This window comes from Onychostoma macrolepis, chromosome 02, assembly GCF_012432095.1.
Source record: "Onychostoma macrolepis isolate SWU-2019 chromosome 02, ASM1243209v1, whole genome shotgun sequence".
Classification (NCBI taxonomy): domain Eukaryota; kingdom Metazoa; phylum Chordata; class Actinopteri; order Cypriniformes; family Cyprinidae; genus Onychostoma; species Onychostoma macrolepis.
In genome coordinates this window covers 34,188,133-34,205,670 of record NC_081156.1, presented here as the reverse complement: position 1 = coordinate 34,205,670, position 17,538 = coordinate 34,188,133, and the positions used below count along the sequence as shown (strand labels likewise).

At 29.9% G+C, this 17,538-nt stretch overlaps 1 protein-coding gene across 3 annotated transcripts in view; it reads left to right on the top strand.

Moving 5' to 3' along the window:
• The window catches only part of pip5k1cb (phosphatidylinositol-4-phosphate 5-kinase, type I, gamma b), a 53,974-nt gene that overhangs the window by 27,777 nt on the left and 8,659 nt on the right, over positions 1 to 17,538 (top strand). For all 3 annotated transcript variants that reach the window (XM_058747276.1, XM_058747283.1, XM_058747292.1), the window contains 11 exons: positions 2,352 to 2,504; positions 3,708 to 4,007; positions 5,082 to 5,287; positions 5,364 to 5,447; positions 7,425 to 7,473; positions 9,500 to 9,584; positions 9,671 to 9,832; positions 10,909 to 11,041; positions 11,323 to 11,358; positions 11,868 to 11,981; positions 14,802 to 15,090. In XM_058747276.1, coding sequence (XP_058603259.1) covers positions 2,352 to 2,504; positions 3,708 to 4,007; positions 5,082 to 5,287; positions 5,364 to 5,447; positions 7,425 to 7,473; positions 9,500 to 9,584; positions 9,671 to 9,832; positions 10,909 to 11,041; positions 11,323 to 11,358; positions 11,868 to 11,981; positions 14,802 to 15,090 — 1,611 coding nt within the window. The remainder of the gene's footprint in view (positions 1 to 2,351; positions 2,505 to 3,707; positions 4,008 to 5,081; positions 5,288 to 5,363; positions 5,448 to 7,424; positions 7,474 to 9,499; positions 9,585 to 9,670; positions 9,833 to 10,908; positions 11,042 to 11,322; positions 11,359 to 11,867; positions 11,982 to 14,801; positions 15,091 to 17,538) is intronic.

Here is a 17,538-nt window from a genome sequence, read left to right as displayed (position 1 = left end):
AATCACTTTGTCAAATGTCACCTCGTATTAAGAAGGCTAATTTTTGATCAGAATTTTTTATTATTGATTAGAAGGTGCTCCTCCATTTTTTAATTAGGAGGACAAGCGCTCCTAATTACAAGAAGAAAAACACGGCTCTTAAACTGGGTGTGTGACAGGTATGGCTGTGGATCGGGGTTTGGCCGAGGATTTTGTTTTGCTTTAACCCCTGTAAACTACTGTTCAAATGTTTTTGAAAGAGTCTCTTCTGCTCAGTAAGGGTGCATTTATTTGATCAAAAATATAGTAAAAACAGTGAAATATTATTATGATTTAAAATAGCTGTTTTCTATGTGCATATGTGTTATGTAATTTATTGCTGTGATCAAAGCTGTATTTTCAGCATCATTACTCCAGTCTTCAGTGTCCCATGATGGTAACACTTTACAATAAGGTTCATTAGTTAAACATTAGTTAATGTATTAACTAACATGAACTAACCATGAGCAATACATTTGTTACTGGATTTACTAATCTTCGCTAACGTTAGTTAATAAAAATACAGATGTTCATTGTTAGTTCATGTTAGTTCACAGTGCATTAACTAATGTTAACAAGATTTTAATAATGTATTATTAAATGTTGAAATTAACATTAACAAAGATTAATAAACACTGTATCAGTGCAGTTCATTATTAGTTCATGTTAACTAATGTAGTTAACTAATGAACCTTATTGTAAAGTGTTACCCACATGATCTTCAGAAATCATTCTAATATGCTGATTTACTGCGCAAAAAAAAACATTTCTGATTATTAGCAATGTTGAAAACAGTTGTGCTCCTGAATATTTTTGTGGAAACTGTGATGCATTTTATTTTTCAGGATTCACAGATGAATAGAAAGTTGAAAAGAACAGCATTTATTTGAAACAGAAATGTTTTGTAACATCGTAAAAGTCTTTACTGTCACTTTTGATCAATTAAATGCAAGCTTGCTGAATATAAGTAATAATCATAGATAATACAATCGTACTGACCCCAAACTCTTGAATGCTAGTGTATATTTTATAAAAAAAATAAAATATTTATAAATAATTTTAACTGTAAATACACAATATTGCATTGTTTGTCTTTATTTTCTGATTTTCAAAAGCTTATTTATTTTGAATCATATGCTGTAATATTCATATTGGAGCTGATTTGGATCTAAGGCTGGATAAGTGTGCGGTCAGTGTTGTGGTTTATGTAGGGCAGTGCTGAGGGTTATGGGAAGGTTAATGCCTAATTATGGTAAGACAGCGTCTGGAGCTTAAATGAAACTGAAACATATTAGGTGTGTGTGAAAACACATGGATGCTTATAAGCACACACACACACACACACACACACACACACACACTACCTGAGACAGATGGTGATTACCACACTAATACTTTCCTTTTTAAGCACTTAAAACAACAGATACCCACGTGTGTGTGTGTGTGTGTGTGTGTGTGTGTGTGTGTGTGTGTGTGTGTGTGTGTGTGTGTGTGTGTGTGTGCGTGTGTGTGTGTGTGTGTGTGTGTGTGTGTGTGTGTGCGTGTGTGTGTGTGTACTGGTATATATGGTTTACGAGGACACAAATGTGTATAATAACATGGGTACTATATAATAAATAAAAAGAAAACGGATAGAATAGAAAAAAAATAGAGTAAGCTAGTGTTAGAGGCCTTTTTTGCTTTTGTTAATTGTATAATAAATAAAAAGAAAACAAATAGATATAATACAAAAAGATTAGAAAAGCTAGTTAGTTTTTTTTTTTTTTTTTAAGAAAACAAGCAGTTGGTTTTTAAAGAATAGAATTAGAATAGAGAGTGCTAGAGTTAGAGGGTCATTTGTATATTTTGTAGTTAAACTGAAGTAAAAATTATTAAAGATTATATAAAGAGATATTTAAAGGAAATTATGAATGATAAAACACAACAAAATTACTAAAACTTTAACTAAAATTCAAATGAAAACACAAAATATTAATAAAATCTATAACAGTATCTTAATTTTATTGAAATAACACTGTTCCAAATCTGTACACTGTAAGAAATATATATTTCATAGTTGTAAATAAAAGTACATTTTACAAGAAAATTTCAGTTTTTCTATTTAAAAATATGTTTAATTCAGTGTGTCTCTTGCCATTTGTTTGTAACTGTTTGTGAAATTGAGCAATTTCTGAGTGAAAATTATTTCGACGCTGTTTTTTTTTCGTGCAATAAAAGTGGATGGTGATGATTCATGTTAATAAAAGCTCCAGAAAGCATAAAAGTCTGACTCAGTCGAGAGCTGCATCATATCAGTGTATAATCATTCATCAGAATGAATGTGTTTGTTGCAGTATTCTCTCTGTAATGAGCCCTTGATCGAGCTCTCAAACCCCGGCGCCAGCGGCTCCATCTTCTACGTCACTCGAGACGATGAATTCATCCTGAAGACCGTCATGCACAAAGAGGCTGAGTTCCTGCAGAAGCTGCTTCCAGGATACTACATGGTGAGTCAGCAACTCATCCTCGGTCCAGTTCAGCGTGATTACAGCAGAAAAGAGCAGGACAGAGCTTGCTGGTTAAATATTTCTGGTGAAATTTCAAAGTATGCATCTTAACATTACCATTTTAGGCCTTTTTAAATGTTTAAAAATGAATGTGATGTGAAGCTGTTGCAGCATTAAGAGTAAGTGAAGTAATGAAGTTTAAGTCTGTGGTCAAGACGCAAATTTACATGTGCCATATTTACTATTTTCAAACAGTGTTATTGTTGTATAATATACTATTATAGTTTTTCATTTTAATTTAAGTTAATGTTTTAGTAATTTACTTTTTTTATGTCTATATGGTTTTTATCAAGTTTTAGTTTTTAGTTGTTGTTTAATTAGTTATTTTAATTAGTTATTTATCTGTAACTTAAACAAAATGAAAATAAGAAATGTTGCCTTGGCAACTAGCAAAAATAAAATTTCAGTTTTTCATTTTCATTTTGCATCATTTAACAGATGAAATTTTAAAAATTTAGATTAACAAATAATAAATACTAAATATATAAATGATATAAAAATTAATTAAACTTTAAAAATAAAGATAGATAAATAGATATATAAACTTCCAAAAGCACAAACATAAAATAACATTTAAAGAAAATACAGTGTATATATATATATATATATATATATATATATATACAGTTTGTGAAAATTAAAATATTAAATATAATTAAAAAAAATATTTTGTTAAATACAGTTTTATCTCATTTTTATTTTGTTTTATTTTTATAATGTTTTCTTTTTGTTAAGTCATAATTTTGTTATGACATACTGTTTTGATCTGTTTGCTGTTTGCAATTGTGGTTAATATTTATTATTTTTCACAGTGTGATATTGATGAGTTATATTAAAACTTAGGGTCAGTTTGGCCTGCAAACATCAGCATAATAAATAATTATAATGGTAGTATATGCAACCTTCAACAGTTTAAAAACAAAAATGTCCATATTTTTTGATCCGTAGGTGATAACAAGTGAGATTTTTGACCACTGAACGAGGAAATCTTCCTGGTTTATATTTCAGGAAGCAGGTCACCTCATGATTACGCCACAGCCCTTTTTCTCTGTTTTCTCTGGTCATGTAGCAGCGATTTCAAACATTTCTTTCCAGGTTTTCTGACTCTTTAAATGAGGCTCATCTGTGTTGTTTGTCTCTCAGAACCTGAACCAGAATCCCCGCACGCTGCTGCCCAAGTTCTTCGGTTTGTACTGCGTTCAGTCCGGAGGGAAGAACATCCGTATCGTGGTGATGAATAACATCCTGCCGCGCATCATTCGCATGCACCTCAAGTTCGACCTGAAGGGCTCCACGTACAAGCGCCGCGCGTCCAAGAAAGAGCGTGAGAAGTCCAAGCCCACCTTTAAAGACCTGGACTTCATGCAGGACGTTCAGGACGGACTCCTGCTGGACGTGGACACGTACAACGCGCTGGTGAAGACGCTCCAGAGAGACTGTCTGGTGAGAGAGACCGGCTTCACTTTGGAGCTGCATGATCTAGGAAAAATAATCCAATTGTGATTTTTCTGATAAAAATTGTGATTGTGATTAAAAACGAAAACTCCAGTTTTGCTTGTTTGTTGGGTTACACAATTAGGTCACAATTTTCTAATTATATAATAATAGTAATAATAATAGAAATTATTATTATTATTATTGCAATTAAATAAAAATATAAATTGCTAAATAAAAGCGAAATAAGAAGTAGTACTATTGTAAATTTGAAAAAAGCGAGTATTTAAGAAAAATAATGCAATAATAAAAAAATAAACATTTATTTTAAAAAATCTGTGAACCTTTTAAGACTATTCATTAGGTAAATCTGGACGTTCGTTCATTCATTTATTTAAATTTGATTAATTTTAATTATTTTTTAGTTTAAAAATTCTCAATTCTGATTTAACATGCAATTAAAAACAAAAATTCCAGTTTTGTTTTTCTTGGTTGTAGGGCTACAAAATGTATTATTATCATTGTTGTTGTTGTTATTATTGCTACTAAATAATTATATAAAAATTGCTAAATAAAAACAAAATACATTTTACTATTGTAGTATTTCACTGTAAAATAAATTGAAAAATCGAAGAAAAATAATACAATAAGAATAATTTATTATTATTATTATTATTATTTACAAATTGCCATTGTGATTTAAAATATGTTAATAAAAATCCAGGTTTGCATGTTTGTAGGGCTATATCATTTGGCCAAATTTTTGGATTATATAACCATATGACTATATATTAATAATAATAATAATTATTATTATTGCTAAATAAAAATAATAAATATATATATATATATATATATATATATATATATATATATATATATTACTATTGTAACATTGAAAAAAATCAAGTATTTAATAAAAATAAGACAACAATAATAATAATAATTGTAAAAATGTTTTAATTATTATTATTTATTTTAGTCACTTTGTGAGTTTGATTTTACTTTGATTAATCGTGCAGTCCTAGTTGTGTTAGTGCAGATCTAAAGTGCGGATAGTGAAGGTGTGCTGTTTGTGTGCAGGTGTTGGAGAGTTTTAAGATCATGGACTACAGTCTGCTGCTGGGGGTTCATAATCTGGACCAGGCGGAGCGCGAGCAGCAGATGGAGGGATCGCAGAGCAGCAGCGATGAGAAGAGACCGGCCGCTCAGCGAGCGCTTTACTCCACCGCCATGGAGTCCATTCAGGGAGGAGCGGCGTGCGGCGGCTCCTTAGACACCGACGACACGTGCGTGTCTCGCATTTCACATCACGGGTTTGTTTTGGATGCAGCAGCACACACTGATTCTCTGCTCTCTCTGCAGGATGGGTGGCATTCCTGCTGTCAACGGCAAAGGAGAGAGACTCCTGCTCTTCGTCGGCATCATAGACATCCTGCAGTCCTACAGGTCACACTCTCATCATGATAAAATACAATCAATTCATTCCTAAAGCACATTTCAAATCTGCTCTCTTCTCTGAATCAGAGAAATTCTGATTTTCAAGTCACATAATTCATGACCCCACACACACAAAAAATACTTAATTTGAATGCCCACATTTATTTATTTGTTTTTATTATTTTATTATTATTTTTTAGGAGTGATTTAAGTCATATGAGTATCAAACCTGCTTAAGATTTAACATTTAAATTAACTTTTAAATTGATGTGTATATTTATTTTAAAAGTTATATTATAGTGTATTTTTAAAAATATATATTTTGATATCTAAAAATATTATTTAAATTAATTATTAAACTATAATACTTGTTTGTTTGTTTGTTTGTTTATTTGAAAAATTGTGGCAATATTTGTTTTAAGCCATTTTAAGCCTTTTTTATTGTGTTTCATGGTGCAGGTGTCCTGTGGTTGGAATTATTGTTAAAATAATTATTAAACTATAAATGTAAAAAAAAGCCTACCTTTGCAGACTCTGAATTAAGTAAATCTGGCCCTTTGTTTTTATTTTATTTATTTAGTTATTGGCAAAATTGTGGCAATATTTTGAATTGTATTTTATTGTGCCTTGTAGTTGTTATTAAAATGATTTAATTTAATTTACAACAATTGTTGAGCTGTACATTTTTTTTTTTAACTGTCTACCTTTTAAGACTCTTAATTATGTAAATCTGACCTTTATTTATTTATTTTATTTTAATAAATATGTATTTGATTTATTTAGTCTTAAATTAAATAAATAAAAAATAAGAAATATTACTATTGTAATATTTCATTGCAAAATTGAAAAACTCACAAGTTACGTAATTCATGACCCCCCACACACACACACACACACAAAATATTTAATTTTAATGCCCACATTTATTTATTCATTTATTTTTATTATTATTATTATAATTTTTTAGGAATGATTTGAGTCATTGCCATATGAGTATCAGACCTGCTTAAGATTTAACATTTAAATTTCATTTTAAATGTATGTGTATAGATAATTTAAAAGTTATATTATATTGTTTTTAGGAGATTGATGTAAAATTTAGATTTCACATTTTTAAAATATATTTTGATGTCTAAAAATATTATATTATTAAATTAATTATTAAACTATAATACTTATTTATTTATTTGTTTAATTGAAAAATTGGGGCAAAATTTAAGCCAATTTAAGCCTTTTTAAATTGTAATTGTAAATTGTAAAATGTATACTGAATTAAGTATATATGGCCATTTGTTTTATTTTATTTTATTTAGATATTGGCAAAATTGTTATTATTGTGTCTTGTAGTTGTTATTAAAATGATTTAATTTAATTTAGACCAATTGTTGAGCTATACATTATTTTTTTAACTGTCTACCTTTTAAGACTCTTAATTATGTAAATCCAACCATTATTTATATATTTATTTATTTATTTTATTTATTTTATCTACTGTATACTACTATAATAAAATCTATATCTACTGTATACTAAAAATACTATTGTAATATTTCATAGCAAAATTGAAAAAGTGAGTATTTAAAAAATAAAACAATGATACAAAAAATAATTAATTTATTAATTGATTTATTAAAGAGTGATTGTTATTTTAAAAATATTCTGTTTTATTTTATTATTTTGTTCTATTTCAGGCCCTTTTTAAATTGTGTTTTATATTGCATACGGTGCAGGTGGCCTGTAGTTTTGAGCTTGTGTATTTTCTCTCCTGCTGCTCTTTGATTCTCTGTTAGTTTGTGTTTGTGCTCTTTTGCTGAGTCACGTTAGTGAATCTCATACAGACGATGAACCACATGGCTTTATAATCTTCTCTAGCGTTTGGGGTTATTTTATGCTCTTATGTAACCGTTTTTGTAAGACTGCATTAAGTTCTCCATCAGGACACTCAGCAGTCTGTGAAGTGAAGCTGATGCTTGTGTTTTTCTGCAGACTTATAAAGAAGCTGGAGCACACGTGGAAGGCTCTGGTGCATGACGGGGTGAGAAACTCACACAAATACATCATCATCATCATCTTCACCGTTATAATGCATCATAATCCTCCTGTCTGCCATCTCAGAGCATTAATACACATCGCTTCTGATACTGTACATCTACAGTATAAACACAAACTGATTCATAACCCTCTTTCCCCAATAAAACTTAGTTCATTTTAATTCCATACAAATCTCAAACCTTATTATTATTACTTAAAATAATTATTAAAATTATCATTTTAAAAATCGTGCCAATATTTGTTTCACAACCCGAATTCCGGAAATGTTGTGACATTTTTTAAATTTGAATAAAATAAAAACTAAAAGACTTTCAAATCACATGAGCCAATATTTTATTCACAATAGAACATAGAGAACATAACAAATGTTTAAACGGAGAAGTTTTACACTTTTATCCACTAAATGAGCTCATTTCAAATTTGATGAAGAAGAAGAAATTTATGTTTTATTTTATTTTTATTGCCAAAATTGTGGAAATATTGTTAATTGTGTTTTATATTGCATATGGTGGTGTTACTAAAAATTTATTTAATTTAATTTAAAATAATTATTAAGCTATACATTTATATATAAAAAAAAAAATATATATATATATATATATATATATATATATAATTTAAACTGTACTTTTAAGACTGTTAATTAGGTAAATGTGGACATACTTTATTTTATTTTATTTATTTGTTGACTTTTTTTGCAATGTTTTTATTTTATTTAATATTTTATTTTGGGCCAAAATAAAAGATGATTTTATTTCATCATCTCTGATACCTGCACATCTGTGAGGCACAGTTATTTGTGAAGGTGAATACTGAATGTGCTCCTGATGCCCCAATAGGGTCATTTCACCCTGTGGCCTCCTTTTTTTAATGCATGAGGTGTGTGTGTGTGTGTGTGTGTGTGTGTAGTGGAGATTGACTGAGACAGTGGACAGACGTTGATAAGGATCGCTTGTGTTTGGTTTCGCTGTAGATAGTGTGAGTGTAAGTCTGAGAGAACATCTCTTTCCATTCGCTTTCCAACTTCTGTTTCTCTCTGCTTCAGTTCCAGCCTGTGCTTTTCTCCCCAAACACTCCCACATGTTCCCAAACACTGTTTCCTGTAAGACGCGCGGGATTCTTCCTGCAGGGGGTGTTTGACAGATCTGAAGATTTTTTTTTGAAAGCATATTTGTGTAAATCAAATTGACTACTTCAATTTCTATAAATGTGAATTTCATAGAAACATGTCCAGGTCGTATTTCACCCTAAAATAAATACATTGCATCTAGGTATAATTCTACAAACAGTCAATGAAGTCTTTTTTTTAGACATAATTTTCATGATAATTAAGGATAATTAGAATAATTCATTTTCTCCTGAATTTCTAATTATCATACTAGAAAAAAAATCATCTCGCATATGGATGTTTTACTTTTGAGTTTTACTTATTCTCAGTGATGATTCTTATTAGATTCTCATTATTGTAAAACCGTATTTGTATGGTACAATTTAATATAAAAAGTAAAATATTACTATAATATAATGATTTTTGATCAGGATAAATAAAATGCAGTATAACAAATACTACTATGACATATAAACATAAATACACTATATATGCAATGCAATATAATATATATATATATATATATATAATAATTAAATTATAATATTATATATTAATATATAGCTGATCTATAATATTTTTAGTTTGTTCTTTTTTGATCTTTTGTGTTAAGCAGTGACATTTAAAAAAAAAAAAAAAGTATAATGTGCTTAACTGTCATGAAAATATTATCAGAAGTAAAAAAATCTCAAATTAGTCAAAATATGCTAAATATAATAATGTGCCTCTTCCGCAGCGATTCGAATGATAATTTGCACCTCAATAATGACATTGAGAAACTTCAATAAACATTAAAGTAAATATAAATAGTTAAAATAGGAGATTTGTTATTATTTAGACCCATTTTGCCTGATCAATATATATACTCATATTTCTCCTTCATGTCTGTTTTGTGTCTCAGGACACGGTTTCCGTCCACCGACCGAACTTCTATGCTGACCGCTTCTTCAGGTTCATGAGCAGCACTGTGTTCAGGAAAAGCACTTGTGAGTGACCCACAGAAGGACTGTAGTGATGAAGAGCTGAAGCAGGCGCTGTAATCTAACAGAAGTCTGATTCTGTGTTCCTGCAGCGCTGAAGGCTTCTCCTGCTAAGAAGGGCCGTGCGGTGCTGACCGTGCCCAAACTCAGCGGCCCCGGAGCGGCCTGGTCGGCCAGCCAGCTTCCCTCAGAGAGAGACCAGAACATCTATGACCTGAGAGGAGCGCGCAGCTTCCCCGTGCTGGAAAACGATGGTGATGATCCTGCTTTCCTTCTTTATGTGCATGCTTTTGATAAGTACTGTTTTGCATAGAAGCCTGTTTTCACCACCAGGGAGTAAAAATTAAAAAGGTAATTGTGACTTTTTATCTCACAATTCTGACATTTGTTTCTCTGAATTCAGAGATTATATAGGCCTATTGCAATTCTGAGTTCATAGCTCACATTTATTACTTTTTTTTCTCTGAATTCAGAGTTTAATTTAATTGAGTGCAATGCAGTTAACAAGCAATTCATAAAAAATGATCTTAATGCCTCAAACACAGATTCAGGCGGTTGCTGTTGTTTTTGATGTTTGATCGTTTATTAGCTCTGAAAATCTTTTGGCCATGTTTAGAACAGCACTAGAGTAATGAATCCCATAATGCAATGGACTTGACTTGACTGTGATTTCTTATTTGATCTGACTGCCTGAAGTTAAAAAAAAGAAAAAAAAAGAGTTGCTTTAAAATATATACAATAATCATATTTATTTTTAGACATGAACTGGACATGAACTTTTTGAATTAAACATGCAACATAATAAAGTCATTTCACAGCAATGTGTTTTCAAAGTTTTGGACATTTTTATGCATACTGTATCAATAAAAAAAATTGTTACATTTTACAATGTATTCTGCACAGTATGCAGCTCAGCTAATGTTCTGGTCATATTCTCTCAAAGTTATGAACAAATGTTCTGCCATTAATGTTTTTAACATCAATTTTATCTGGTCTTTAATCATTTTCTCAAAATGTAAGTACAAAAACATTATATATGCATTATTCATAGAACTTTTTTCCTGAAACCTTTTAGTTGGACGTTTATTTAACGTTTTTTACTAACGTTGCTACTAGTTTCAGAATGTTCATTTAAAAGTAACATTTAAACATTTAAAAGTAACATTCCCATAAAGTGATAAAATGGAACGTTCACTTAAAGAGACAGTTCACCCAAAAATGAACATTCCGTCATCATTCACTCATCCTCCACATGTGCCAGACCTGAATGAGGATCTTTCTTCTGTTGAGCACAAAAGACTAAACCGTTTTTGTTTATTTTTTGTCTCAGGTCTGCAGTCCTGCACTCCTCCGTCGTTCGAGGAAGCGACCACGGCATCTGTGGCCACAACTCTGTCCTCAAACACCTCCATATCAATCCCAGAACGCTCTCCGTCAGACACCACAGAGCACCCGCGCTACAGGTCAACATTAATCACCTCGTTTACTGAGATGATTTCATATTCAGTCATGAAATAAGAAGCAACAGTTACACTTCGCTTGAAGCCTTTATTTATAATGCTTTATAAAGGCATTCATAATGTAACCTATAATGCACTATATAATTGTAACTAAAATGCATTATAATATTTTCAGATTCCTTGTTGCATCTGAAGATGTTTTAATGCATTATACTGTGCTTTCTATAGATGTAACAATGAATAGATGGATATGAATATCTTTGAATATATTTTTGTTTTCACAGAAGACGCACATTGTCTCTGAAAGACGCTGAGGGAAGGTGAGCTTTATTGGCATGACTGTGTTTTTGTTTACAAACCATATTGAACATACATACTCACATCAGCTAGTTTATCAATCATGATGCAAAACATGAGTTTGAGTCTTAAATCAAGATATATTCAATTAAGTTATATATTAACTTGCTAAATGACCTAAGATGTTCAGAAAAATGAAGTGAAACTAAACTTTTAAATTTAATTTTAAAAAAGGTATGTTTTTGCTGAGAACAAGAAAAAAATAGTTGCCAGTGGGGGCAGAAAAATAATCTAGTTTTCCCCTTAAATTATTATTTTTACTCCATTGGCTCCAGTCAAAAATCTTTGACTTCAGTTTTTTTTAGGCATAAACTTAATTTTGATACATTTTTTCTAAGATTTTGCTTCTCAAGTAATTGTATTTTGATGTAAGAATGTTTAGATATTTGTACTGGAAAACAAGACAAAAATACTGAGTAAAAAAATCATTTTTTCAGTGTGTTTTTCTCGCTGAATGCGCTTGTTTTCACAGGACACATGAAGTGGTGGATGTGCATGAGGAAGAGCAGCAGACCATCACTGTGCAGGTGGAGGTGAAGAGAGAGAGAGAAGACGAGGAGGAGGAGCCAGACGTCTCTCTAACACAGTACGTGCAGACACTACCTCGATTTTACTGCCAGAAGTCACCACAGTAAACATGCATATGAAAAATGCATAGGTTTAAGTTTATGAAAATGATTTATGAACAATATTTTATATAAAATATATATTTTATGAAACATGTTGAACTATAAACCTGCTAGAAAATCAAAGCCATAAATCTAAACAAGTTGTGGTCCAAATTTGAGGTTGATATCTCAACAAATGAGCTTTCAGTAAGATTTTGTTTGGGCGCAGTACCAAAGTTTCCCCATTAGATGCCAGCAAAACTCTGCTGGTGCACACAGTGGTTGGATTTGTGATTTGCAGTAGAGTTTTTCTCTCTCAAATATTACAAGCACACACACATTTTTTTTTTATGACACACATACAAACCACACTCTGACATCCATACCAACACACCCACACAGTTATAGCTGCGTTATTTATCCAATTGGCTCTATAATATGCAGATGCAGAAAACAGGAATAAAGCGAGTATTTGCTTTATAGTTTATATAAACCTGAAAAAATGGCACCATCTGGTAAAAAATAGTAAAAAAATACATTTTGATGCCTATTAACAAAAATTGCATCATTTTACAGTTAAACGGCACTGCGATTAAAAATAGCAGTTTTAATGGGTTTCAATGAGGACAGTTTTGTCCAAAAGGTACTGAGAGGAACAATTTTTTCTACCTAGTGGAAAGTAGACTTATTAAAGGAAATGGGGTGAAATAGTAAAAATCCAATAAAAATACACACCTGTGCAACACAGGCAAAATGATAAAAAAAAAACTAAACTGAAAAGGACAAAAATGTTCAAAAGGTTGCACAAGTCAGTGGTTTGTTTTCCTAGCAAATGCATGAAAAGATGTATATCTTGCATACTGTATTTGTGAAAATTTATTTTTATAAATGTTTCAAAGTTTTAAGTTTTTTAATTTAGAAAAATTTAATATTTAAGTTATCTAATATTTTTAATATTTTATTTCAGCTTTATTTTAGTTAACGAAAACAGTTTGAATAGTTTTAGTTTTAGCTAACAACAACAACAACACAGATTAATAAAATGTATAAAATCTTAAAGCAATGGAAATATCTATAGTGAAAATGACTAGTTATGCTCAAAAGATATCATAATTACATTAATACATTTTTTTTATTAAACATTTAACAAAAATTAAACACAAATTACACAACATTTTTAATTTTAAGTTTTTTAACTGATCAAATAGTATCTAATATTTCTATTATATTTTATTTCAACTTTATTTCAGTTAACAAAAATATTTCTGTATATTTAACTTACGTATTCGAATTGCATGTTGGATCTGGATTTGGATTACACAGTTTTAACCTAAACTAATAAACTAAATGTGATGCATATTTTTTAGTTACGCATAAAGGAAACAGATAAGAAACATGTCCGATTTCTGTAAAATAGCCAATGATAAACTATGCCATTATTTATTTATTTTTTATTTTTTTGCAGAGATACTAACTGCATCATGCATATGCATCAGATTAATTTAGTTTATGTTAAAACTGTGTAATCCAAATGGATGGAAATTTTAGATGCAATTCAAATATATATAATCCTAAATTTAGGCCTAAATATTTTCTTGAGTGTGATGGCGATCACCCTGCTGGGATTTATTTTGGGATAATGACCAGCTGTACATTATCCCTGACCAAACAGCTCTCAGACTTCATCCTGATTCACATAATATTTCTACACAGTATGTGAGATTATGATTAGTGCATCCCGAATCACTCTGCCAGAGGACTGTCTGCTGTTTCTGCTGGATTTATGAAATATGCATCTGTTTTCTGGTGTATTATTGAAGCGGTGGATCTGTGAGATCCAGGTGTAGGTTTTGTCCATATGGTCCAGAGAGCTTTACTGCAGACCATCTGTTTCTGCTTAACTCCTCACGACAAACCCTCAAATGCTCAAACCCTCGCTCTCAGCACTTCTGTCGCTTTGAATTCTTTATGGAAAGTGTCTGTCAGGTTAAATAATGAGTCAGTAATACTGTGCAAACACAAGGGTTTTGCAAAGTTTTGCAAACTATCAAAAACTAGATGATTACATTTACTGTCTCTTTTAAATTGTAAGTGATGTGAGCCTTCTAAATATTATATTTATATTATTTTACATTTATATATTTATATTTTAATTCATTATTACCAATAATTATTTTACATTTGTCCATATTTATATAATATATTATAAACATTATATTATTATTCTAAGTAGAATATTTATATTTTACATTTTTATTTGATTAATTAATTAATTAATAATTATTTTACATTTATCCCTTTTATTATATTTATATTATATATTATAAATACTATATCATTATTATAAATAATATTCTTATTTACTTTTTATTAATTTAATAACTAATTAATTAATGTTTGAATTTAATGTAATTAATAACTAATAATTATTTTACATTTATCTCTGTTATTACATTTATATTATATATTATTATATTTATATTATATATTATAAATAATATATCATTATTATAAATAATAATTTTATTTACTTTTTATTCATTTAATAACTAATTAATTACTGTTTGAATTTAATGTAATTAATTAATTAATAACTAATAATTATTTTACATTTATTCCTGTTATTAAATTTATATTATATATTATTATTAGTAGTATTATTATAAATAAACTATTTATATTTTACATTTAATTAATTAATTACAAGCTAATGATTATTTTACATTTTACCCCTATTATAAAAAGATTTGAGTCTTAATAATTTTTGGCCATATTTTCCCTCTTCTCTCTTTTTTTAGCGCGGAGACGGACGTTCCTCCTCCAGACACTGATGACCTCGTCTCAGAAACAGCCGCTTCAGCACCCGTTGCCCAGGAAACCGTCTCCCAGACGACACTTCCTGGTGACACCCAGACGACGCTACCTGTGGAAACAGCTCTTCTGACAGAAAGCGGGACCCTGGAGTCAGCTCCGGCCCCTGAAGCAGCAGATCCGGCCGCCTCCAGCCCAAACACACAGCGTTTCTCAGAGTCCCAGAGCCGGGAATCTCTGGAGGAAGAGCTCGCCTCAACCACTGACATCTACTTTGTGAGTATGAGTGCCATCGCAGGACATTAAACTCACAGACAAACTCAGTATCTGGATTTGAGCCATAATTGTTTTGGTGGCAGTCAGCATGCTGTCATATTAACATACTGTAAGTTCATGTTGAGTTTATGAAGTGTTACATACAGGGTTCCCACAGTTACAAAAACAAATATGTAATTTTAAAAACGTGCTGAAAATGTGAACAAGTGTTATTTTGGTATTATTTGTATTTTTTATTTTATTTTTTTACATTTTATATTTATTATTATAATATTTTGTATATATAATTTTAGTTTTATTCCATGTGCTTTTCTCATTAATTTTCTTTCTTTTTTTTACAATAATTTTATTTAGATTGAATTTTATATTTGCGTTTTAGTTTTAGTCATATTTGTACTTCTTTCTAAACTTATTTCAGTTAGTTTCCAAGGCAACATTTCTAATTTTCATGTAAGTTTTTAATGTTTTTCATCTAATATTTCTATTATATTTTATTTCAGCTTAATGAAAACCGTTTTAATAGTTTGAGTTTTAGCAAACAATAACAACATATAATATATTGAAAATTACTAGTTATGCTCAGAATATATCATACATAATATATCATCATAATAATATAATAATAAATATTATGGATCCTGCTTTTAGTGAGTCTAAAAAGACTTAAAAATTAGGCAGCAAGCTTTAAAAAACTTTAAAAAGTTTTAAATTTTTTAGGCAACATTTTTAATGTTGTGCGAGATTTTTTTAACATACTAAATATTATCTATTTTCTATTATATTTTATTTCAGCTTTATTTCAGTTACCAAAAATGATTTTAACACTTTTAGTTAACAATAGCAACACTGGTAGATAAAATCCATGTAAATTTAAATAGTGAAAGTTAGTTATGCTCAGCAAATACATAATATCATAATAATATAATATTTAATATTATAGAATCTGCTCTTAGTGAGTACTGTCTCTGTAAAATAATATTGTGTGTAAGAATAACGTGTAGGAACCACGTGGAAATGCATTAGTCAAAAGATATGGGAACTCTGTATTTACTGTATAATACAGTATATTTTAAACACACTTATGCATGCAGCACTCAAATATATGAATTCGTTTTCATTTCACTAAAACAAAATGCCACAAATCACCTGATTTGGTGACTTTATGTGGTGTGGAGCTAAATATGAGTCATGTTCCACAGAGCGCCAGTCTGGATGATCTAGTGGAGTTATGAAGGTAACACGTGTGTGTGTGTGTGTGTGTGTCTGAGTGTCACAGTCTCTCTCTTCTTCATCATGGAAGCTTTAAAGCTTTCAGGTGAAGCTCTGCTAAACTGATATTCTGATCGAAGGTCCTGAAGTTAACTCAGACTGTGTCCAAACCGCTTGACCTGACAGGTTTCCAGCTGCTCGGTGTGACCTGGCTTTGTCTCATTAGGCCGGTTTAGACACAGTGACAGTGTGTTTGAAAATGTTTTGGTGTCGTGTGGATTTTAGCATGAGACACAGAATGTGTGTGTGTGTGTGTGTGTGTGTGAGCGACACACTCATTCTCTGTTAATCTCATGCTGTGGTTTCCTCTCTGTTGGAGATAATCGCCTGTCTAATTTCCTTTCCATTTTTAGCTTCTCTGTATCTCTGTCTTTGATTTTGCATTTACATATTTAAGTTATCGTTTAAAGCCATGGTCATTTCCACAGTGAAAGTTAAGCTGCTGTTAATTAATAATGATATATATAATATATAATACTAAATTATTAACATATTAATAATGATGTAATATTTATATGAATTTATATATATATATATATATATATACTGTCTATATAATATTAAATATTATATAATTATGATAAAAATGTAAAATTAAAAATCATTTAAGCCATTGTAATTATATTGTGAAAATATGTTATATAAATTATAATATATTAAATGAGTAATATATATTTAATAATAATATAAATAAAATATGAAAATGTACATCCATTAAAGTCATGGTAATTTTTAAAGTGAAAGTTATTTGTAATACTTGGCGAATTAAACAATATTATAATACCATATTGTAATTATATTATATATTTATTATTAAATATATCCCATTATGTTACTAATATTTAATATTATACCTTCTCTTGGTGAGTGCAGTCTCCGTAAAATAATTTATCAAATAATTATTATTTCTAATGATTTTGCATTTATATATTTCTTGTTTTCAGTGCTGGTCATGTTTATTTTTTTGTGATTTTCTGTACACTTCTTTATAAAGTCAACATGAAATAGTACGTGCAACTAGTTTGACTTCTTTAATGTGTATTTCTGAGTGAAAAGGACATTCAATAAGAAACTTGATTTCATCCATCAGAAATTGATCGTAAAGTGTTTCTATATGAAGGTGGTTTTAAAATAAGAGCTGAAAAGGAAAAGCAAATCATTTCATTCTGATAAAAGATT